General features: G+C 37.2%; 1 protein-coding gene across 3 annotated transcripts in view; it reads right to left on the reverse strand.

The window, feature by feature from the left end:
* The window catches only part of KIAA0586 (KIAA0586 ortholog), a 108,081-nt gene that overhangs the window by 34,017 nt on the left and 49,640 nt on the right, over positions 1–24,424 (reverse strand). For all 3 annotated transcript variants that reach the window (XM_054716020.1, XM_054716021.1, XM_054716022.1), the window contains 4 exons: positions 23,839–24,074; positions 21,151–21,227; positions 19,113–19,247; positions 15,746–15,911 (listed from right to left, as the gene is read on the reverse strand). In XM_054716020.1, the coding sequence (XP_054571995.1) occupies positions 15,746–15,911; positions 19,113–19,247; positions 21,151–21,227; positions 23,839–24,074 (614 nt within the window). The remainder of the gene's footprint in view (positions 1–15,745; positions 15,912–19,112; positions 19,248–21,150; positions 21,228–23,838; positions 24,075–24,424) is intronic.

The raw sequence follows: 24,424 nt of genomic DNA on the forward strand, positions 1-24,424 counted from the left end.
TGTCCCCAACCTGTAGACATGAAGCATTATATACACTAAACTGTTTTAAATGAAATAATATTTTAAAGACCCCACAGATATTTTCCATTTAAAGGTAGTCTGTTCACAATTTCTTAGGTTTAGCAAACTATCACCCTCTGATACTTTATGTTAACCTATATTTTTAGCTGGACTTTGCATAAAGCAAAATACATACAATGAGTTTTATCTTTCTGATATTCAATCTGTACAAAACAATTTCTCAACATTATTACCTGTTTTATTTTTATTTAATTATCTAGAATAACATAAGATTAATTTAAATAATGGTAATAATATCTATCATTTAGAGTAACTATTGTTCCCAGCCTTATATGGGTCCCTTTTACCCGTCATGCTTTTTTCTATTCTTATGTCACTTTTCCAACACTATCCTAACCCTTTGCACTCGCTTGCTTTTTTCTCCATTCCTTTATTCTAATGCTAACCGTGTCAAGTCACACTCGACATCTGAGTGCAAAAGGTTAAGACTGGAAAATGACTTAAGATAAAATAATTAGCATATATAATATTAAAAAAAAAGAGATTAAAAACTTTGTGCTGATCATATGGTTATAACCAAGAAACTCTAGTGAGGGGTGAAAAACTCTACTAGAATTAATAAAAGAATCTGATAATGTGACTGGATACTAGATAAATATGTAAAAATCATTGGTTTTTCTCTATATTCTAACAATACACACATACAAATGGAAAAATAATTCTTTACTTTTGTGACCAGAACTATAAAATAATTAAGAATAAAATTATTTAAACGGCATAGAACCCATATGAATAAAATTAGGAAATTTTATGGAAGAACATAAAATAACATCTGAACAAATAGTAAAATATACCATAAAAATGTCAATTCTCCCAATATTAATATGTAAATTAGTACAATTCCAATTAGGATGATTTTTTATTTTAAAAAATTTAGAGTTTATATGGAAGAATAAATGCCTGAGAATTGCCAGAAAAGTATAAAAAATTATGTTAAAAAGGGAAACTTGCCCTATCAGGTCATCAGAATGTGTCATAAAGACACAATAGTGGAATATATTTTAGATCATAAAGAATGTTTTAGATCTAGAATAAAGAAAACAAAAAATATTCCTACATCTATGGGCATTTAATATAAAAATTGGTTAATATTTTCATTCAGTAGGAAAAAATAGCTTACATAATAATTGATGCTGACACGACTGGCTATTTATCTGGAGGGAAATCACACTGAACTTCTACCTTACATCATTTGCAAAAATAAATTACAGATAGACTTAAATATAAATATATACTAAATAATGGAAATCTTTTTAAAAAATCTAGGAGACTATAGGCATAAGCTTGTGTTAGGGGAAACCTAATCAAGCTATGAAAACACAAAAAACATAAAAAAACAAATAACTATACAAAAAAATTTATAAATCATATGGCAAAGAAAGATCACAAATAATGCCAACAAAGTATAAATTTGTCAAAAGGAATTTGTAATACAGATGAAAGAAAACATATAAACTATAGAAAAGTTACAAAAAATTTTAGAATCTAACATATGGGGAAAGAGCTTAAGTAAGTAATTCATAGAAGAGCAAATCCACATGGCCAGCAAACATGAAAAGATATATAAACTCACCAGCAGTCAGAAACATATATTTATATCTGAAATAACACAAATAAAAAGAGTAATAAACACAATTTCTGGAAGAGATGAAGGAAAAAGTTTCTAATAAATTACAGATAAAAATAAATTTGTTTGATTTTAAGACAGCAACTTGGCATATCTATTTTAAAATTAAAAATATATTTGCCCTTGGACCTAGTAACTATTCCTGGGAAACTATTCCATAAATATAAAATGCAACAATATGTTATGATACATGTCTATGGATATGTACTCTAGCATTATTCATAGTGGGGAGAAATGCTAATAAAATACATATCCATCAACAGAGCAATGACTGAATAAATTATTGAAAATCCACACTAACATGCTTGTTGCAATTATTTAAAAAAAGGAACTTAAGCAATATCAGTTGACCTGAAGTAATTTCCACAGAGTTTACTGAGTAAAAACAAAATACAGGCAAGAGAGCAGGATATGACCTCAACTTGTAAAATAACCACACACACACACACACACACACACACACACACATCTTACATACCTATCGTATGTATCATACTTGTGTGTATGTATATAATTATATATACGTGTTAGAAAAGAGACGTTTACATATCAGAATCTTAATATGAGTTACCTAAAATGTGAGGAGAGTGGATGGAGGCCATTAAAAAAAGTCTGCAATTTAAAGTAACGTGTAATATAATCACATTTTGTTTTTATGTAAAACTAGAGGCCCAATGCATGAACTTCGTGCACGGGTAGGGTCCCCAGGCCTGGCTGACAATCAGGGCCAATCTGTGGGATGACTGGCGGGGCAATCTGGGGGGCCCCCACTGGCATCCGCCTTGTTCGGTCTGGCGCTGCCCGCTCACCAACCCTTGTCACCACCGCCGGTTGCCTTCCTCTGCGGGGCGACCAGCCGGGTGATTGGTGGGGCCCCCCACTGGCACCCGCCTTGGCTGGCCTGGGGCCTGCGGGCTGGAGGCAGCTCCTGTGTTGAACGTCTGCCCCCTGGTGGTCAGTGCGCATCATAGCGACCAGTCATTCTGCCGGTTGTTCTGCTGCTCGTTGATTGCATATTAGGCTTTTTTTATATAGGACTAGAGGCCCGGTGCATGAAATTTGTGCATGGGGGAGGAGGGGGTGTCAGCCCGGCCTGCACCCTCTCCAATTCAGGACCCCTCGGGGGATGTCCAACTGCCAATTTAGGCCTGATCCACCACTGGCTCCTAACCACTCACCTGCCTGACTGCCTAATGCCCCTAACTGCTCCTCTGCCTGCCTGATCACCCCTAACTGCCTCTGCCTGCCTGCGTGGTCACCCCCAATATGCATATGGCTGAGGTCCCTCAGCCTGGCCTGTGCCCTCTTGCAGTCTGGGAGCCCTCGGGGGATGTCCTTGGGGGAGCGAGCCTAAGCCAGCAGTCAGACATCCTTAGCTCTGCTGCGGAGGCGGGAGAGGCTCCTGCCACCGCTGCTGCGCTTGCCAGCCGTGAGCCCAGCTCAGGGCTTCTGGCTGAGTAGCACTCCCCCTGTGGGAGCGCACTGACCACCAGGGGCCAGCTCCTGCAGTGAGTGTTTGCCCCCTGGTGATCAGTGTGTGTCATAGCAACTGGTTGTTCCACCGTTTGGTCGAATTGCATATTAGCCTTTTATTATATAGGATTATATGTGGATAATATATGGGTATAAAGAAAAAAATCAAAAGGACACAACATACATGTTGATAAAAGAAAAAAAAAACCTACAAAAAAGGTACTAATTGGTCATCATAATAATCAAACATTTCCCCTAACACATTAAAAGTACATAATAGCTTTCAGCTTATACAACACCCTCTCATTTAGCATACGTTTACTGACTATGCAATAGGCGCTACATACTCTGCTAGTGACAGGGATATGACAGTGAGCAAGATAAAGTCTTTACCCTCAAGTGAGATTACAAATCAGTGTGATAAGAGTAACATTAGGTCGGCAACATTAGAAGACTACACAGAGAACACATGGTGGGTCTCTAACCCAGAGATAAGGGGCCAGGAAAGAGTTTCATGACAGGAATCGTAAAAATGCTGAATTTGCAGTATCACTTCTAAAAAGTATGGGGAGGGGGATGTTGAGGTGAAGAGGGCATAAATGGTGGTGAGAAAAATAAAATATACACATTACTGTAGCATTTTAAAATTCAAAAAAATAAAATAAAAAGTATGCTCATTGAGTGTGAGTGTCCTGTTGGTATAATGTAAGTTTTACACTTTGTAAGAGAGATGCTTCAAGTATTATTTCACTCAAGTCAAATTCATTAAGTTCATCATAACTTGCAATCCCTATTTTTATTTTTCTATAATCTCATTGTTATGACAAAGCAACATGGCAGACTTTCAGAGAAGACCAAGTCCACTTGAAACTGCCAGTGCCAGCAGCAGCTTTGGGTCTGGCATGTCTAGTAGATTATTCCAAACCCTAAGGTACCTCAAATTCCACTCATCCTAAAACCCTACTCATCCTATTTCTTCCTAAATCTGTCCTTCCTCCATATTTCCTTCCTCTCTGTGAATGAAAATACCATCTAGCCAATCATTCTAGCCAGAAACTCGAAGATTTCTTAAAATTGTCCATTTTCCTTCTCAATTGTCACTCAAATCTCCCTTTTTACATACACCCCTGCTGCTGAATAGTGTCTCACCAGGTTTCCTTTAATAACTGTCTAATCAGCTCCTTGCCTCCAGTCTTAATCCTCTCCAATCTATCCATCACATGGCACTTCAGATGATCTTGCTAAATAAAAGGAAAATATGATTAAATCACTCATTTACTTATAATCCTTCATGGATTATAAAACATTAAGAATTGGTAGAAATTCAAGACTGAATTTTCAACGGGAATAGAATAAGATTGGCATTATTTTCCATTTTGCACACAAATGGATCCCTACCATCTTAAGAGTAAATCCAGAAACTACTTGATATGTCACTCAGGGTTTTTAGGACCTGGTTTCCATTCACTGCTCCAATCTCATTGAATCCTAAACTTTAATTAATTGATAAAGACATATTTCCCTAAGTCTTCCTATTTTTCAACTTTATTCCCTTGTCTCATTGCATATTCTGCTTGAAAGGTTGCTTCTCACTTACTACATGGCAAACATCTACTCATCTTAGAGAGCTCATTTCAGGTACGCCTCCCCTCCTGTGTGACGTCTTTCTTGATTGTCCTCCATGGGTACAATGGACCTGTACCTACATCCCAGATGGACTTCTTTACAATAATACAATAATGTATGGAATGTTCTTGCCTTCTCATCTACACCTCTACTAGAGAAAAAACTCTTTATGGGCAGAGCCTTACCCGGGTTTATATTCCTAGCACCTACAATGTGCTTAGAGAATAGCAAGCACTCGAAGGATATTTTCTGAATGAATAAATAAATGAACAAACTGGAACATGCTCATCATACTTCCCCATCTGGCTAATTCTCTAAGATTCAATTTCACACTGGCTCGTGTGGAAACCTCTGAGCTGCCACGTGTGGCTGAGTTCCTCCTCTGTGCTCACAGCAGTCTGTGTTATCATACAAATCACACAATATTGTAATTACTGTCTTTCTTGTATTTCTCCTCTACTAATTTGTAAACTTCCTTGTGAGCAGATGTCTACTATCTCTGTACTTCAAGTGCCTAATACAGTACTAATATAGTACCAGGTATACAGTAGGTATTCAATACAAGTTTTCTGAGTAAATAAAGAACTACAATTGGTAGTAAAATCCAAGAGTCTTCACAACTTGTTCAAAATACAGTTTACATTTTAGGATTCCCAAGATAACTCTTCAAAGCTTATTTTGCATCTTTTTGTTACTCAACCCAAGAGCCTCAGAATTAGAAACAGTGGTAGTGGACTATGGACTGCAAATAGGACACTTTATGAAAATGAGCAGAGATAGGAAGAAGCAAAGTAAAAACAGATGAGATGCTATAAGCAAAGTTATTAAAAATTGATATAAAAGGCATGAGATTTGCCATCAGCAGAAATGATGATACTCAGGATTCATTCTTCTATAGTAACCATTATGTAACAAAATACTCAAAACAAATTAACTCTATAGGCACATTCCTTTTGGGCAACTGTGGATAGTTTCTGATTCTATTAAGTACTAGTACATATAAGAAGGTATTTTTACATACTCCAGGTATTATTAACAAGAGTAACACTTATCATGTGCCAAGCACTGTGCTAAAGGCTTCATATGCATTGTCACTTACTACCCCTAGTAAATTTATTCTGTGGATACTATTTACAGTAACCACCCTCCAAGATGCCCCCTGATCCGTACTGCTGGTATTTGCGCATTTATGTCGTCCCCTCCTGTGTTATTCTAGGATTGGTCTGTGTTACTGCTAGAATGTGCCATAAGCAATGGCATGACACTTCTGAGATAGTAAGAGACATTGTAGTTTCCATCTTGTTTGCTCACTTTCCCTCAGAGCACCCAGTCTGGGGGAAGCCGGCTTCTGTCATGAGCAGCTCTACAGAAAGGTTCCTGTAGTGAGGAACTGAGGCCTCCTGCAGCAGCCACGTGAGCGAGGTTGGAAAACGGATCCTCCACCCCAACTGAAACCTTCGGATGACCTCAACGCCAGCCAACAGCTTGACTGCAACCTTATGAGAGATCCTGAGAACCACCCAAGCCCCTCCCAGGTTCATGCTTTCAGAATTGGGTGAGATAATACTGTACACGTTTGCTCTTCAGCTGCGAAACTCTGAGGTAATACGTTACATAGCAATAGATAACAAAAATACAGTATTACCCCCAATTTGATAGATGAAGAAACCTGGGCTCAGAGATATTATTTGCCATGAAATACACAGAGCTAGAATTCAAACTGATATCTGAAACTCCAAAAGCTCCATTTCTTAGTCATTCTGCTATAATGCCTCATCTATATGCTCAATCATATGTTATGCCACATTACTTATTTTTTCCAATTAATTTAAACAAATACCTATAGTGTACCTGTATGTGCACTATATTGTAGATAATCTGCTAGATGATACCACAGGTACAAGGAGGGTCTGAATGGAAGATGCTCTCGTAGATTTTATTCTAGAACAACTGAACAAGCACCTAGTCGCTCTGAAGTACCCATCATCTCTCAAGTGATCTGCGAGAGCCATCTAGTGTCAATTCTGCTTAATTGCAATCCACATAGATAGGATAAAAATGTCACCATTTATGTTTTTTTATTGTACTAATTTTGAATCCAATTTTATTTTTTATTTTTTTTTTTAATATTTTTATTGAGGTATTATATGTGTACATATCTTACCATTACCCCCCCACCCCACACCCACACATGCCCTCCCCCCCAGAGTTTTGCGTCCATTGTTTATGCTTATATGCATGCATACAAGTCCTTCGTTTGATTTCATAACTCCCCCACCTTTCCCAAACTTTCCCCCTGTACTTTGAAAGTCTGTTTGATGCTTTACTGTCTCTGTATCTATCTTTTTGTTCACCACTTTATAATGTTCTTTACTATCCCTAAATGAGTGAGATCATGTGGTATTTTTCTTTCATTGACTGGCTTATTTCACTTAGCATAATGTTCTCCAATTCCATCCAGGTTGCTGCAAATGATGAGAATTCCTTCTTTTTTATGGCAGCATAGTATTCCATTGTGTAGATGTACCACAGTTTTCCGATCCAGTCATCTGCTGATGGGCACCTAGGCTGTTTCCAAATCTTAGCTATTGTAAATTGTGCTGCTATGAACATAGTGGTGCATATATCCTTTCTGATTGGTGTTTCTAGTTTCTTCGGATATATTCCCAGGAGTGGGATTACTGGGTCAAATGGGAGTTCCATTTTCAGTTTTTTGAGGAAACTCCATACTGTTCTCCACAGTGGCTGCACCAGTCTGCATTCCCACCAGCAGTGCACGAGGGTTCCTTTTTCTCCGCATCCTCGCCAACACTTGTTGTTTGTTGATTTGTTGATGATAGCCATTCTGACAGGTGTGAGATGGTACCTCATTGTTGTTTTGATTTGCATCTCTCGGATAATAAGTGACTTTGAACATGTTTTCATGTGTCTCTTGGCCTTCCTTCTGTCTTCTTTTGAAAATATTCTGTTTAGGTCTGTTGCCCATTTTTTTATTGGATCATTTATCTTCCTCTTATTAAGTTGCATAAGCTGCCTGTAGATGTTGGAGATTAAACCTTTATCAGTGATAGCATTTGCAAATATGTTTTCCCATGCAGTGGGCTTTCTTGTTGTTTTGTTGATGGTTTCTTTTGCTGTAAAAAAGCTTTTTATTTTGATGTAGTCCCATTTGTTAATTTTCTCTTTAGCTTCCATTGCCCTAGGGGCAGTGTCAGTGAAGAAGTTCTTGTGGCATATGTCTGAGATTTTGTTGCCTGTAGATTCCTCTAGTATTTTTATGGTTTCCCGTCTTATGTTTAAGTCCTGTATCCATTTTGAGTTTATTTTTGTGTATGGTGTAAGTTGGTGATCTAGTTTCATTTTTTTGCATGTATCTGTCCAGTTTTCCCAACACCATTTATTGAAGAGACTGTCTTGACTCCATTGTATGTTCATGCCTCCTTTGTCAAATATTAATTGAGCATAGTGGTTTGGGTCGATATCTGGGTTCTCTATTCTGTTCCATTGATCAATATGTCTGTTCTTGTGCCAGTACCAGGCTGTTTTGAGAACAGTGGCTTTGTAATACAGCTTGAAATCTGGTATTGAGATCCCACCTACTTTATTCTTCTTTCTGAGGATTGCTGAGGCTAGTCGGGGTCTTTTTTTATTCCAGATGAATTTTTGGAGAGTTCTTTCTAGGTCTGTGAAATATGCTGTTGGTATTTTGATGGGGAGTGCATTGAATCTGTAGATTGCTTTGGGTAGTATGGACATTTTAATGATGTTGATTCTACCAATCCAGGAACATGGTATGTTCTTCCATCTGTTTACGTCTTCCTCTATCTCTTTTTTCAGTGTCCTGTAGTTTTCTGCGTATAGGTCTTTTACCTCCTTAGTTAAGTTTATTCCTAGGTATCTTAATTTTTTTGGTGCGATGGTAAATGGGATTGCTTTTTTAGTCTCTCTTTCTGTAAGTTCATTATTGGTGTATAGAAAAGCCATAGATTTCTTGGCGTTAATTTTGTATCCCGCTACATTGCCGAATTCATTTATTAAGTCTATTAGTTTTTTGATGGAATCTTTTGGGTTTTTTATGTACAATATCATGTCATCTGCAAATAAGGACAGCTTCACTTCTTCTTTTCCAATTTGGATGCCTCTTATTTCTTCTTCTTGCCTAATTGCGATAGCTAATACTTCCAGTACTATGTCAGACAGGAGTGGTGAGAGTGGGCATCCCTGTCTTGTTCCTGTTCTTAGGGGAAATGGTTTTAGTTTTTGCCCATTGAGTATGATGTTTGCTGTGGGTTTATCATAAATAGCTTTTATTATGTTGAGGTATGAGCCTTCTATTCCCACCTTGTTGGGAGTTTTTATCAAGAAAGGGTGTTGGATTTTGTCAAATGCTTTTTCTGCATCTATTGATATGACTATGTGATTTTTATCTCTCAATTTGTTTATGTGATGTATCACGTTTATTGATTTGCGGATATTGTACCATCCTTGCATTCCTGGAATAAATCCTACTTGGTCATGGTGTATGATCTTTCTGATGTACTGCTGGAGCCGATTTGCTAGAATTTTGTTGAGGATTTTGGCATCAATGTTCATGAGGGATATTGGCCTGTAATTCTCTTTCATTGAGTTGTCTTTATCTGGTTTTGGTATTAGGGTGATGCTGGCTTCATAGAAGGAGCCTGGAAGTGTTCCTTCCTCTTGAATTTTTTGGAATAGTCTGAGGAGGATAGGTTTTAGTTCTTCCTTGAAAGTTTGATAAAACTCTCCTGTGAAGCCGTCAGGCCCCGGGCTTTTGTTTGCCGGAAGTTTTTTGATGACTGCTTCAATTTCTTCCATAGTTACTGGCATATTGAGCTGTTTAGAATCTTCCTGATTGAGTTTTGGAAGGTTGTATTTTTCTAGGAATATGTCGATTTCCTCTAGGTTGTCCAGTTTGTTGGAATAGAGTTGTTCGTAGTATTTTGTAACAATCCTTTGTATTTCGTCGGGGTCTGTTGTTATTTCACCTCTTTCATTTCTGATTTTGTTTATTTGGGTCCTCTCTCTTTGCTTCTTGGTGAGCCTGGCTAGAGGTCCATCAATCTTGTTTATCCTTTCAAAGAACCAGCTCTTGGTTTTGTTGATCTTTTGTATTGTTTCTTTGGTCTCTATGTCGTTTATCTCCGCTCTGATCTTTATTATTTCTTTCCTTCTGCTTACACTGGGCTTATCTTGTTGCTCTCTCTCTAACTCTTTGAGTTGTTGGGTTAGGTAATTTATTACCATTGTTTCTTGTTTTTTGAAGTAGGCTTGTAGAGCTATGAACTTCCCTCTCAGGACTGCTTTCATTGTGTCCCATAGATTTTGGATTGTTGTGTTTTCATTGTCGTTTGTTGCCATGATGTTTTTTATTTCTTCCTTGATGTCTTTGGTAACCCAGTCATGGTTTAATAACATGCTGTTTAGTCTCCAAGTGTTTGATTTCTTTGGGTTGTTTTTATTGTAGTTGATTTCCAGTTTTATGCCACTGTGATCTGAGAAGATACTTGATATGATTTCTATCTTCTTGAATTTGGAGAGACTTTGCCTATGTCCTAACATATGGTCTATCTTTGAAAATGACCCATGTGCACTTGAGAAGAATGTATATTCTGTGGCTTTGGGGTGAAATGTTCTGAAGATGTCGATTAATTCCATCTGTTCTAGTGAGTCATTTAGGATTGATGTTTCTTTGCTGATTTTTTGTTTAGAGGATTTGTCCAATGGTGATAGTGGGGTATTGAAGTCTCCTACTATGATTGTATTACTGTCAATCTCTCCTTTGATATCTTCCAGGAGTTTTTTAATGTATCTTGGTGCTCCTGTATTGGGTGCATATATGTTTACCAGAGTTATTTCTTCTTGTTGGATTTCTCCCTTTAGTATTATGAAGTGGCCTTCATTATCTCTTGTTATGTCCTTCACTTTGAGATCTAATTTGTCAGATATAAGTATTGCAACCCCAGCTTTTTTTTCATTTCCATTTGCCTGGAAAACCTTTTTCCATCCCTTTACTCTCAGTCTGTATGCATCCTTTTTTTTGAGGTGGGTTTCCTGTAGACAGCAGATATCTGGGTTTTGTTTACTTATCCAGTCTGTTACCCTGTGTCTTTTGATTGGGGCATTCAATCCATTTACATTTAAAGTTATTATTGATAGGAACTTATTTGACGCCATTTTTATTCTATACCCCTGTGTACCTTTTTTGCTTCCTATTTCTTTCTTTCTTTTTTTTTTTTTTACAGCAGACCCTTTAGCATTTCTTTCATTGCTGGTTTGTTGGTGATAAACTCCCTTAGTCCTTTTTTGTCTCTGAAGCTCCTGATTTCACCTTCAATTTTGATTGATAGCCTTGCTGGGTACAGTATTCTTGGATTTAGACCCTTCCTTTGCATGACTTGGTATATTTCATTCCATTCCCTTCTGGCCTGATGAGTTTCTGTTGAGAAATCAGTTGCTAGTCTGATGGGGGTTCCTTTGTATGTAACTGTCTGTCTCACTCTGGCCGCTTGTAAGATTCTTACTTTGTCGTTGGTGTTTGCCAACTTAACTATAATGTGCCTTGGCGTCGGTCTTTTGGGGTTCATTTTGCTTGGAACTCTGTGAGCTTCTTGGATTTGTGTGGGTTTTTTCTTCCCTATATCAGGGAAGTTTTCTGTTATTATTTCTTCAAACAGGTTTTCTATTCCTTGCTCAGTTTCCTTTCCTTCTGGCACCCCTATTATCCTGATGTTGTTTTGTTTTGTATTGTCCTGAAGTTCCCTTACGCTCTCCTCAATCTTTCTAATTTTTGTTTCTAGAAGCTGTTGTAATTGGGTATTTTTTTCCATCTTGTCTTCTAGCTCACTTATGCGGTCCTCTGCTTCATCTAGTCTACTCTTGATGCTTTCTATTGAGTTCTTTACAGCAGCGATGTCATTTTTCATTTCTTCTTGGTTCTTCTTCATTTCTTCTTGGTTCTTACTCATATTGTCGAATTTGTCTTCCATCCTTTTCAGCCACTTTATGACCATTTCTCTGAATTCTTTCTCTGATAGGTTGTTTGCCTCTAAATCGTTTACTTCCTTTTCTGGTGATGCCTGCTTCTCTTTCCTGTGGGGGCTGTTTCTTTGTCTCCCCATGGTCTCTCTTCTCCGGATGTCTGGTTATATAGATTTCTCTCTCTGGCGTTGATTTAAAGGTATAAAATACAACACAACCGGGCACAACAGACAAGGCACTGAACAGAATTGTATTCACGATATTAATAACCTCCAATAAAGGTAACCACCAGAGAAAGACAAATTAGGGAATAGGAGTGGAAGAGGGAGAGTAAAAAGAAAGAACAACAACGAAGAAAAAAAAAAAAAAAAAAAAAAAACAACAACAAAGAGTGTGAATCTGAACTTGGGAAAAGAGCAGAAAGAAAGAAAAGAAATAACAGAAAAGAAAAAGAAAAGAAAAAAAAGTAAGAGAGACAAGAATGATACTAAGAGAGAAAAGGGGAACAAACTATATATATGGGGAGTAAACTCCACTAGAACAACCACTATTCCCAGCAAATTCCAGCAACACGAGCCTGGAGATTAATACAAACTGCAACAGCAGCTAATATCAAGTGAGGCAAGGGAAAACAAAAGTAAAAAACAAACAAAAACAAAGCAAACAAAAGAACCAACCAAACCAACAAAAAGAATAATCAAAACAATCTCCTAAAAAAGCATAAAAATTCAATCTAATCAACATTCAAGCAAACAACAACAAAAGGCCCGAGAGAAAAATAATTTTTTAAAGGTAGCGTAGAGAGAGGTTTGTATGGATTTGGAGCAGGGGGTTGGGATTAGATATATAAGTAGGGTGAAGTTTTAGCAGGGAGTAAACTGAAAAAGTAGGGAAAATCTAAAGCCAGAAAGGGTTAAGATAAACTGGGGAACAAGGGGGAAAGGTTAGGAGGAGAGTGATGGCATAATGTTAGCTTTGAGATAGGGTAAAGCGATTGTAAGGGAAAGATGCAAATCGAATGTAGGACACTAATCCAAAAATAAAAGAAAGAGAAAATCAAATGACATTAAAAAAAAAAAAAAGTAAAATAATAGTAATAATATTGCTGATTGGAAATAAAAATGTAATAATTAAAAAGGTGAAAATCAAGTGAGGAAAAAGAAAAAATATTAGTTTCTTAAGTATAAGATGCAAAAAATGAAAATAAAAAATATGAGAATAAAAAATTTAAAAAATTGAAAAAAGAATTGAAAATTAAAAAATAGGAAGACTAAAATGTGCAGTAGCGGCTGTCATTCACTTCCTCTATTATTCTGTTTGGTACGCCTTTTTCCCAGTCTGGGCGGTATATCAGTTCAGCTTCATTCCAGGGCTCCTCAGTGTTGGAAGCCAGTCCTGCTTTTTAAGCCAGCCCTGTCTTAATTTCTCGTATTTATTTTTGATTACACCAGAGACAATTAGCGTTTCAGCCCCTGGGTGGCAGTGTTTCTGAATTGACTTCCGGGCCTCTCTAGCTCTTTTTTCTTTTTTTTTTTTCCCCTTCTATGGCACTCACTACCGGTTTGTAGAGGTGTGCGCCTCAGTGCTGCCTCTCTGATGGTCACACGCAGCTCTGGCCCCAGGTTCCGAAAAAACACCTTCCCCCTGCAGTCTTTCAGGGTTTCCACCTGGGTTTGCCTCTGTATTGGGCTTAGCAATCAGAGTCGGAAAGAGCCCAGGTGTGCGGACCGTGGGTCTGTGCCCCAGACTAAGGAGCCTGCACTCCTTTGAAAATTCTTAGTCTGACCCTCCTCGTCAGATTAAAATGAGTTGCTTTCAAGAGGTCACTTCTGTTAGCAGCTCAGAAGACCCCCCTCCTCATTCACGGATCACGGCAGTTCCAACTGCCGCTGATTTTTCTAGGCACAGACCTCCCGGCTCCTGCCGGTCCTGCGGCTGCCGCGCTTCCCTCACCCAGCGCCTCCCTCACCCACCGCGGGGATCAGAAACCGCAGCTTATTTCAGACAAAATCTGACCTTTCCGTGGTGCAGTGAAGAGTTTCTTTGAATCCAAATGTTTGCGCTGATAGGGGACCGGTGGTCTGGTGCTCCCAGCAGTTCAGTGTTTGCAGTTGTCGCGGAAGGTCAGGTTTCCCCTAAAATCCTCCTTTCCTTGCAAGATGGCAAGGCGCCCGGCGAGCCCGCAGCTCCAAGAGGGGACCCAGCCCCTGTGGGTGCTGCGTGGTCAGAGGAACACTGCCCAGCACTCCCCCGCCTTCTCCTGGAGTTTAGCTGTCCCTTGGCTTGCCCACATACACTCGCTCTGCGAGCCTCTGCTGCTCCAACTCTCTGCCCCAGGAACAGACTCCAAACCCGACTCTATTCCGTCGCCATTTTTTTTTTTTTCTCTGAATCCAATTTTAAAAGAAAATAAAACATTTAATGCTCACTATGTGCACAAAATGATAATTCCAAGGAAAACTGCCTTGAATTTCTTCAAATATAATGTGTTCACTCAATATAAAATGGAAACTGTAAATACTCTACTCCAATGTTTTTCTTACTCCAGGCCTTTCCCTTTCAGATTTCTAGAAAATATGCATACCTCCAGAAGTTTCTTCACTTAAGAGAATGCATGAATGGGAATGGAAAAATCAGTTAAATGAGAAAACAACTGATCCTCATTGATTCGAAGACTCCATGTTTGCAAATTCGCCTACTTGATGAAATTTAGTTGTCAACCAAAATCAATACTTGCAGCATTTTCAGTCATTTCCACAGTCATATGTGGACATATACAGAGAAGCGAAAAACCTGAATCACCCTATATACCCTTTACCAGCTGAGGCTGAACACAGCGAAAGATGCTCGCTCTACTTTATCTCAGCACTTCTACTGTAAACAAGTGCCCTTTTTACTGTCTATTTAGTGACATGTTTTCCACATTTCTGTACATTTTGTTGGTTGATTCTGCTGTTTAAAATGGCCCCCAAGCAGAGTGCTAAAGCGCTGTCTAGCATTTAGTTAGTAAGGCATCTAGCCGTAGGCTAAGTGCAAGAAGGCTGTGATGGGCCTTACAGAAAAAAAATATATATATAAAATGAGCTTTGTTCAGGCATGAGTTACAGCTGTTGGCTCTGAGTTCAATGTTAACAAACCAACAATATATATTAAACGTTTTTAAATAAAAAACACATATAAAACAAGGTGATGTATTGGTTAACTGACAAAAATGTTATGATCAGAGGTTAATAGAAAGTTAAATCTGTATTTTCCCTAAGAGCAACAGTTCCGTATTTGCTAATTCAGTGTTCCTGGTGACTATAGAACGTAAGTCCTGCAGCTAACGAGAATCAACTATGGTAGTGATTGGTGTTCTCTGTTCCATTCTTATCCCAAAGTGCTTCAACAGAGAGTTTCATTAATGAAGTTCTAAAATAGTCCTGAGCTCACTTAGCACTGAGCCAGAAATTCATACAGCAAAAAGAGTGAATTTCTTCAGTATCATCTAATTTAACCTGTCCTGAATAAAATCTCTTAGATCACAGCTTTGATGTGCTAGTTATACTCTTCCAGTATGTATTAAAATAAATATATCACTATTAAAAATTTTTAAGTGTACATATGCATTTTACCAAAATTATCTCATGTACCCCCATCCAATGGTTCATGTACCAAATGATAAAAGGATCACTTTTTGAGAAACACTGCTATTAGAAATAAAAAAAGTTGTTACCAAACTTTTCAATTATGAAGACCCTTTTTAATAAAGGAATCTTGCAAGCCCCACCTGAAAAAAATTATGCTTCTCTCAGCTCAGATTAGGAACACTACTACTATGGATTATAATACAAATGGACCACAGCATTCGGCACCGAAACTGTACAGAACAAGTACGATGGGATTCAAAGTGAATATTCTAACAGACGATACATCAAGCAGCAATATTTTGGTGTATACCTGTGACTGTGTCAAATTGCTGAGATAAAGGCTTAAGAGTACTTTTCTGATGCCAACACTCTGCATTAGCGACAGGCTGCTGCTTGTAGACAGGATGTCCCAGTAAGTTCTCTGCTGCTGCTGTCGGCCTGGGCCTTTGTCTTTCACCCAGACTGCTTTCCAAGTCCTGTGAAAGGTAGAAACAATGGTTAAAACCATTATATTAAAATCAAGTCAAAACAGGAAATATTTGTCAGACACACGTGTGATCCATACCACTTGACTACTTAAAGGTATTTTAGAAAGTGCTTATTACGCCACATACACCCTACATGAAAGACAAGTTTAAAAAGTTAGTTTAATGAGGCATCTAGCCATAGGCTTTCATTTTAATCTTATTTTTTATGAAGTTAAATAACCATTATCTATTTTTCCAACCTTCAAATTAGATATCAATAAAACATAGGAAAATTTTATTATTTAAAACACTAAATACTGAAACATATTATATACTATTCACAAAAGTTAAAATTATAATGGAAAATTTGTCTCTCATTCTTCATTAATGAAAATTGCCTAAAATTGTTAATGTAAAATTTATAATTATACAGCTGATAAGGAGAATATACCTTAAATGATATAAAGATTACCATCATATGTAAAAAAATTGCATTTTTATAAGTATGCCAATTAAAGAAGACTACCATATTTAATAAAGTTATTTCCCTGGGAAAGTATAAAAGTTTAAAAAGTACAAATATTTTTCTTTGTCAAATATATGAAATAAATAAAAAACGTAAAAAACTAAGACTTCTATTTTCTAAAAATTAGATATCTAATTATTACCACATTTTGTGACCTGGAGATATTCTAATTATTAAGTTTATTACTCAAGAGCTGAATAAAAATCCAATATCTAAAAGCTCTCCAGTTTCTCATTTAAAAGTGGTTTAATTTTAACCAAGTGGGTTTTTTTACTAGAATATATGAAATCACTACTGAAACATCTTTGATGAGTCTATTGACTACAAATAAAACCTAATTTCTTAGCTCAGCATTCAAGATTTTCTACAACTTGCCCTCATTCTTCTCTATGCATGTCTATCTCCCCTTACTCCCTAATCTGACTTTTCTTTAGGAACACCAATTGCCTCACATCCTTTAAATAGAAAAGGATTGTTCTGCAATTAATATGAAATCCTTGAAGACTCAAGTTTAGATTGATGGCAGATACGTTTTCTCTAGAAATTAGAAATATTTCACAGTGCCTATATTACTCTGCCACTACCATATAAAATATTGTGCCAAATACACTACCTTTTTTATTTGAATCAATTTTTCTAGGGTACTTGTAATTGCTGACACCTCAGCACTCTATGACCCTAATGAAGACTTAGCTTGTCTATTCACAAAATGCTCTTGTAGCATAAGTATGATTTTTGTATTATACTCAAAGCTTAGACTCATGTAATTCTAAGTTACGTTGTCTGTAATCTACAGTAATTAATGTACCCAGCCCAACTACATAAATGTACAAATTGCAATTTTGCCATGAGACTGCTCTTGCTGACCTGAAGCTCCCTTTGGGCAAGTAGTTATAAGCACAAAGAAAAGCCACTATTTTCTTACCAAAGCAATATTTTAACACATAAATATATCATTATTACAAACAAAACAAATACTTAATAGTTTTGTACACATGTGAAAATATGCCAAATGTCACTGTTCATAAGACTGGCAAAACTTAAGATTAAGAACACCACGTGTCATAATAAGAAAAGAGACTAGTAGTTAGAAAGCAATGTATTAGTACTTCCTGAAATTATAAAGGTTTGTACCTTTTGAAACAGCAATTCCACCCCATTATCTGATCTACAGAAACAATTCCTCATAAGTGAAAAAAGGATTTTCTTATTATTATAATTTGAATAGAAAAAAGTGAAACCAATCTAAAAATCCTTCAACAGGATAATTAAATTATGGTATACTCTATGGTAGATTAAAAGAAATGGTAGATCTTTAGAATTTATAGTTAACATTTTTAAAACAGGTTACAGAATACTACATAAACATACCTCAGAATTTTATACATGCATGTCCACACATATGCTTAGATTCTTAGAATAAGATCTGGAAAGGATGAACTTCCCACTTCTGGGCCTCTGACTTGGCCAGGACTGCATACTAACAAAGGCTGCCAAGCTCCCTATCCCCCAAAACACCTTAGGGTTAACTACAGAAATGAGAAGAAACCACAGACTCTGAAAGCTAAGTAAAAACTGTGAAAAACCACTGGGAAAGACTGACAGCAAACTTGACCTGCTGTGTGTGGGAAGAAAGGGGCTGCATCCTAAGGAGGAGGGAGGCTGGAGGGGGTTCAGTGAGAGGAATGACTGGAGCAAAGCACTTGCTTCTTTGCCTCATCAACCTGAGGTCACCAGTGCTTTCCCCTTACACACAGAGATCTTGGCAACAACCCAGGCTGAGACACTAGTAGCCCAGAGTAACATCAGGGAGCATGAAGGCCCAACTGGGGTGAAAAGTTACAGGTGAAATCTGACCGGGACCCCATGGGCATTTGTTCCTTCACCCTCCTCCCTCCAAACCCCAGGACTATCTTACAAAACCTCCATATTCCTTCCTAAATACCTTAGTTGTGACCTCCTTGCCCAAAAATATCTTAATGGGCTTCCCAGTGCCCAAACCTTTCCATGGCCTAAAAGGTTCTTGATGATTATCTGGTTCAACCTATTTCTGCAGACTGACCTATCTACAGCTCTAGCCACACTGAGATTTTCAACACTTTCTAAACATGCCCTAATCTTTCTTGGCTCTTATCCCTTAACACATGCTATTTTGGCTTCAAAATGTTCTTCCCCTTCACCGCTGTCTAGAAAAATCCTACTGGGTCTTTAAAAAACTCCATCAATAGCGTATCATGTATAAAGGGTTATCAAACTTCAAGCAATTTTCCCTCCTCTGAACTCATATATAGTTGTAAATTCAGCTATATGACCAGTTATTGTACTGTACAGTAACTATTTAACTGTCTTCTATATGACTATCAGCTACTTATAGGTAGGAGACCGAACTCATCTTTTTATCTCTTCCAAGGTTGTGTCCGGCACATAGCAGGTACTCAATAAATGGTTGTGGAAAAGGCTTCAGTTTTTTCTGCTGTAGAACAAGAGGGTTGGAACAGATGGCCCAAATTCCTGTGCTGTAAAACTGGATAACTCTATGTTCCAGGTTAAAGTTACTACAAGGACGATCCCTGAATAAGTTGAAGTATTAGCATGCACTAACTAAAAACATGAATATTTTGTTATTTTTTCCTACATGTGAATCTAACCAAAAAGAAAAAAACACCATGAATGTTAAAAAGTACCTCTGAATGACAGCCACCTTGCTGTGGAACTACTGATTCCTGGTTTTGTTTAGCAAGAAGAGAAAAAATTGCATCTCCATGACATATTTTATGGGGCATTCTAATCACTTGTGCTTCACTGGGTGGATCTTCTTCCTAAATGAAATATAGAGACAATTAACACAACAAAAAATTTTATCAAACAACTGCATTTTTCTCAGTTTATGATTAATAGAACTAATTACCATGAGAATGGTCATTTAGTACTTTATGGGAAAAAGATGGACTTTTTATTTTCATTTAGTTCTCATTCCCATTTGACTACACTAAAAACCCTCTATATTTGACTCAAATATAAATAATAATATTCAGTAATTTGCCTACATTTAAACTGGAGATTTATTATAAAAACATATGAAAATTAAATCCTCTGTCATGTGACTGAGTTACAATGATTCACAAATGTTTTCTATTTTGGCTCAGACAGTTTCCTACTGCATGTTTGTGCAGTACACAAAGCAACACCACGTGTGGCGATGAGGCAAAGCGCTGTAGTTCTACTGCAACCTGGATCGCAAGCAAGAATGAACAACTTCAGGTTAAGGCACCTCTAAGACCTTCGACTTTGCCTTTGCCTTTGCACTGATCTCTGGTACTTGGCTAGGGAGCAGGTAATGGAAAGCCCTCATTGGAACACCCCGCTTAGGCTTCATGGTGCCTCAAAATAGAACTATCCCAGAAATGTGGGACTAGGAGTCAAAGAAAATTGGATTCCCTTGCAAATGCAAGTATTACTATGATATTAACCCTTTGCACTCGCTTGCTTTTTTTCTCGATTCCTTTATTCTAATGCTAACCGTGTCGAGTCACACTCGACATCCGAGTGCAAAAGGTTAAATTCCATTAATAGTTTTTTACTTAGGTATTTTATTTCTCATGAAATAAAGTTTATTAACTCTGAATTAAAGTCCTTATTCCCCAGCTGTATACAGATAAATGTCTATTGGTACATGAGTTATTCTCAGTTCTTCAAGATTGTACTTTTGCATTTGACTTTATTCTGAATTTGTAGTATATCTGATTTAGGCTTAGTAAAAATATCAAAATTATAATTTAGTTTCAAATATAGAAAAAGAAAGATGCTATCATTTAGTCCTAGTTTAGTTATTTACTTAGAACAAACTTAAACAGGCTTTGGAATCATGATCAAGTTCTATGAATGGATAAAGATGGCATAGTGAGCCCTAGCCGGTTTGGCTCAGTGGATAGAGCCTGTGGACCAAAGGGTCCTGGGTTCGATTCCAATCAAGGGCATGTACTTTGGTTGCAGACTCCTCCCCGGCTTGGGCCCTGGTCAGGGCTCATGCAGGAGGCAACCAATGGATGTTTCTCTCTCCAACTCTCCCTAAAAATCATTGGAAAAATATCCTCAAGTGAGGATTAACAACAAAAAAAGATGAGATAGTGACACATTAAGCAGGCCAAATGTGAGTATAATGCTTCTCTGAAAATGAAGATACCTTACTTGAGACTTCCCTCCATATTATTTTATAAATTATGTCAATAAAAATAAAATTTATAAATGCCATTTTCTTTTTTTTATAGAGCTAGATGGTAACTAGGAAGAGCTAGTGTCCTTGGGTCTTATTTTAGTATGTTTTACAAAACATACTGAAGTCAATTATTTTTAGCACAAGGAATTATAATCATGTTTAGGAAAAAATAACAAATGTATTACAAGACAGCGGTTTAAGCTGCTAAGGTTCTGCCTGAAGTATTGTAAAGGTGACATATTCAGGTAACAATTTCAGAGCTAGATTTTCATTACCTAATTACATTAATGTGTATTTTTCAATTACTGGAGCCAAAGAACTTAATGATTTTCTTCTCATTCTCACAATTATAACACTGAGATGTGAAAGAAAGCAAATTCCTTCATGGGCACTTCATTACATTTTATGTTTATGACTCAAATGTTTGAGAAAAAAGCCTGATTAGTAGTAATAAGTTCACCTTCATGTCAGATGTCAGAAGTCAATATGAGTCAGTCATTTCTTACCATATCATGGGCATCATGTAGAGTGCTGGATAAGCTATCACTTAGGTTTGTCAGATATAGTCCTATGTCTCCCAAAACTAGAAATTAAAATGTAAAAGTTCAGAAAAAGAACATAACTCAAAGTAAATAATCTGACCATAATGCTATAGAACATTACATTTAAACTTACACAAAGAAAATACTGGCAAAGTTCATAAGTAATAAATCACAAGGAATTATAATCATGTTTAGGAAAAATCATGTTTAGGAAAATCATGTTTAATCTCACCTCCTTTTCTAAAGTACACTGTATAACAAAGCTGAATTTTTGTTTCACCTACCAATTTGTCAGAAATTAAAAAACTATAAATATCAACTATAACTATTAAATTGAGGAAGAGACACTCCTATACACTATTGATGTAATTAAAACCTGGTTAAAATTAAAAACTGATTTACCTTTCTGGAAAACATACTGGCAATGTATCGCTATTTTACCGTGCATATTTTGACTCAGCAATTCCACTTCTAGGCATGTATTCTAAGGAAGTTATCAGATAAGTGCAAGGATGCTCACTGGAGAGTTAAATATAGTATGGAAACACAAAACTATCAAAATGCCTACCACTATGGCACTGTTTTAATAAACTACACAGACACTAAAAAGAAAAAAATGAGGGCTTGGCTGTTTTTGCTCAGTGGTTAGATCGTCAAGAATCTAATTAGTCAGAAACAGCGTTCGACACTGTCCTGCATTAAAGATTGAGAGGCGTATAAGACCTAATACAGAGTCACAAACCCAAACTGGCAGCCAAAATGAGGAAACAAAGAAACAAACCACAAATGCAAGAACAAGGGAATTCTCCAGAAGAAGAGATAAATGAAATGAAGGTAAGAAATTTATCTGATATAGAGTTCAGAATAATGATGGTAAAGATGCTCAGTAGCAGAAAAGATATAGTAACTATGAAAACAGAAATAAAGAATAGCATAGCACAAATAAAGAACACATTGTAAGGAATACACAGCAGGTTAGGGGAAGCTGAGGGTCGAATCAGTGAATTAGAAGACAGGGTTGAAAAAAATCATTCAATCAGAGAACCAAAAAGAAAAAACAATTAAAAAAACAGGAGGACAGCTTAAGGGAGCTGTGGGACAACGTGAAACGTAACACTATTCAAATAGCAGGTGTGCAAGAAGAGGCAGAAAGGGAGAAAGGGATAGGGAACGTGTTTGAAGAAATAATGGCAGAAAACTTCCCTAACCTGGTAAAGGAAAAAGTCACACAAGTTCAGGAGGCACAGAGATCCCCAGACAAGAAGAACCCAAACAGGCCCACATCCAGACACATCATAATTAAAAACCAAAAATTAAAGACAAAGAGTGAATTTAGGAAGCAAGAGAAAAGCAAACTGTTACCTACAAAGGAGCTCCCACAAGGCTGACACCTGATGTCTCATCAGTAACTCTATAGGCCAGAAGGGAATGACATGAAGTACTCAAGGTAATGGAAAGCAAAGATATGAAACCAAGATTATTATATCCAGCAAGGCTATCATTAAAAAAATAGATGGTCAAATAAAGAGCTTCCCAGACCAAAAAAAAGGCTAAAGGAGTACGTCACCACCAGGCCAGCATTACAAGAAATGCTAAAGGAACTGTTGGAATGAGAAGAAGAAATAGAGAGAGAAACCTAGGCATACAGATCATCAGCCTACGGACCAAAGGGTCTTGGATTTGATGCCCAGTCAAGCGCACGTACCTCGATTGCAGATTCCCCAGTTGGAGCACATGAAAGAGGCAACCAATTGATGTGTCTCTCTCATGTCGATGTTTCTCTCTCTCTCTCCCTCTCTCTCTCTTTCTCTCTGACCCTCCTCTCTAGAAATGAATGGAAAAAATCCTCAGGTGAGGATTTAAAAAAAAGAAGTAGAACTCTATGTATTGACATAAAAAGATGTATACAATATGTTATTATGTTAAAATATTCAGGTTTCAAAATAATATGTATACTATACCTTATTTTTAAACATTTTAAATATATATTTTTATTGATTTCAGAGAGAAAGAGATAGAAACACCAATGATGAGAGAGAATCAGTGATCGACTGCTTCCCGCATTCCTGCATGCCCACTACTGGGGAGCCTCAACCCAGGCATGTGCCCTTAACCAGAATCGAACCTGGGATCCTTCAGTCCACAGGCCAACACTCTATTCAGTGAGCCAAACCAGTTAGGGCTAATATATCTTATTTTTAAAAATAAAAACACATACACATACACATACAAATATAGAGGGTGTCCCCCAAAAAATATATACCACTTTAACAGCTGATAGCTCAATTTTGACAATGAAATGTATTTTAATAAACACTGCCTTTATAATTATTCAAAGTGTGTATATGCATTTTGGGGGGGACACTTTATATTTTGTTTCTATATATGCACAGAAAATGAAGACTAGAAGGGAAGACCCCAAACTATTAAGAGTGATATTAATTCTGGATTTATGAGGGAGATTTTACTTTCTAAGGTTAAGGCCAAGAATTGTTCACTTGCAGAGTCCATACTCTTTTTACTTAAATCTTGAGAATTAAGTAAAAACACTTTAATTAGAGAAACTATTACTTAGGAATTATCAACATCCAAATATTAGCTAGGAATTACCATAATCTAACCAGTGGAATCAATTTATACAAGTTAACGTACTCTTGGGAGCTGCTCTTTGACCATAGTTACATAGAAGCTCTCCTTCAGAGATGTGTCTTTCAGGTTCAGTGCTCAAGGTGCTCTCCATTGTTGAGGTATCAGAACTTGGCATTTGTACGGGGGATAGGGCCTTGGTGCCAGCAGGAAGTGGCATCACAGGAACTGGCTTTGGAGGAACAGGTTGAGCAGGGAAATCCATACTCTGAGGTTCCTCATCTTTGGCCACAGACATTACACTAAGAAGAAAAAGACATATTTTGAACCTATTAGGTCACTGAAGACCTATATTAATTGTGATATCCAAAGACTATGTCTCTTTAGCAACATATTTCTATAATCTGCACTATTATAATTAACAAGATTTATTTCTCCAAGATTGTTTTCATGCTCTAACCATAAACCATCTTGAAAGTCCTACCATCCACAAAATAAATCTACATGGGGATATATTGTACTACGTCAACTTAGTCTGGTAAATATTCACACTGGGAAAAAAATCATTTTCTATTTAATAACAATACTAAAGGCCCGGTGCACGAAATTTGTGCAGGGGGGGGGGGGGGGTGCGCAGGGAAGGAGTGTCCCA

This window comes from Eptesicus fuscus, chromosome 5 (assembly GCF_027574615.1).
Source record: "Eptesicus fuscus isolate TK198812 chromosome 5, DD_ASM_mEF_20220401, whole genome shotgun sequence".
NCBI classification, from domain to species: Eukaryota; Metazoa; Chordata; class Mammalia; order Chiroptera; family Vespertilionidae; genus Eptesicus; species Eptesicus fuscus.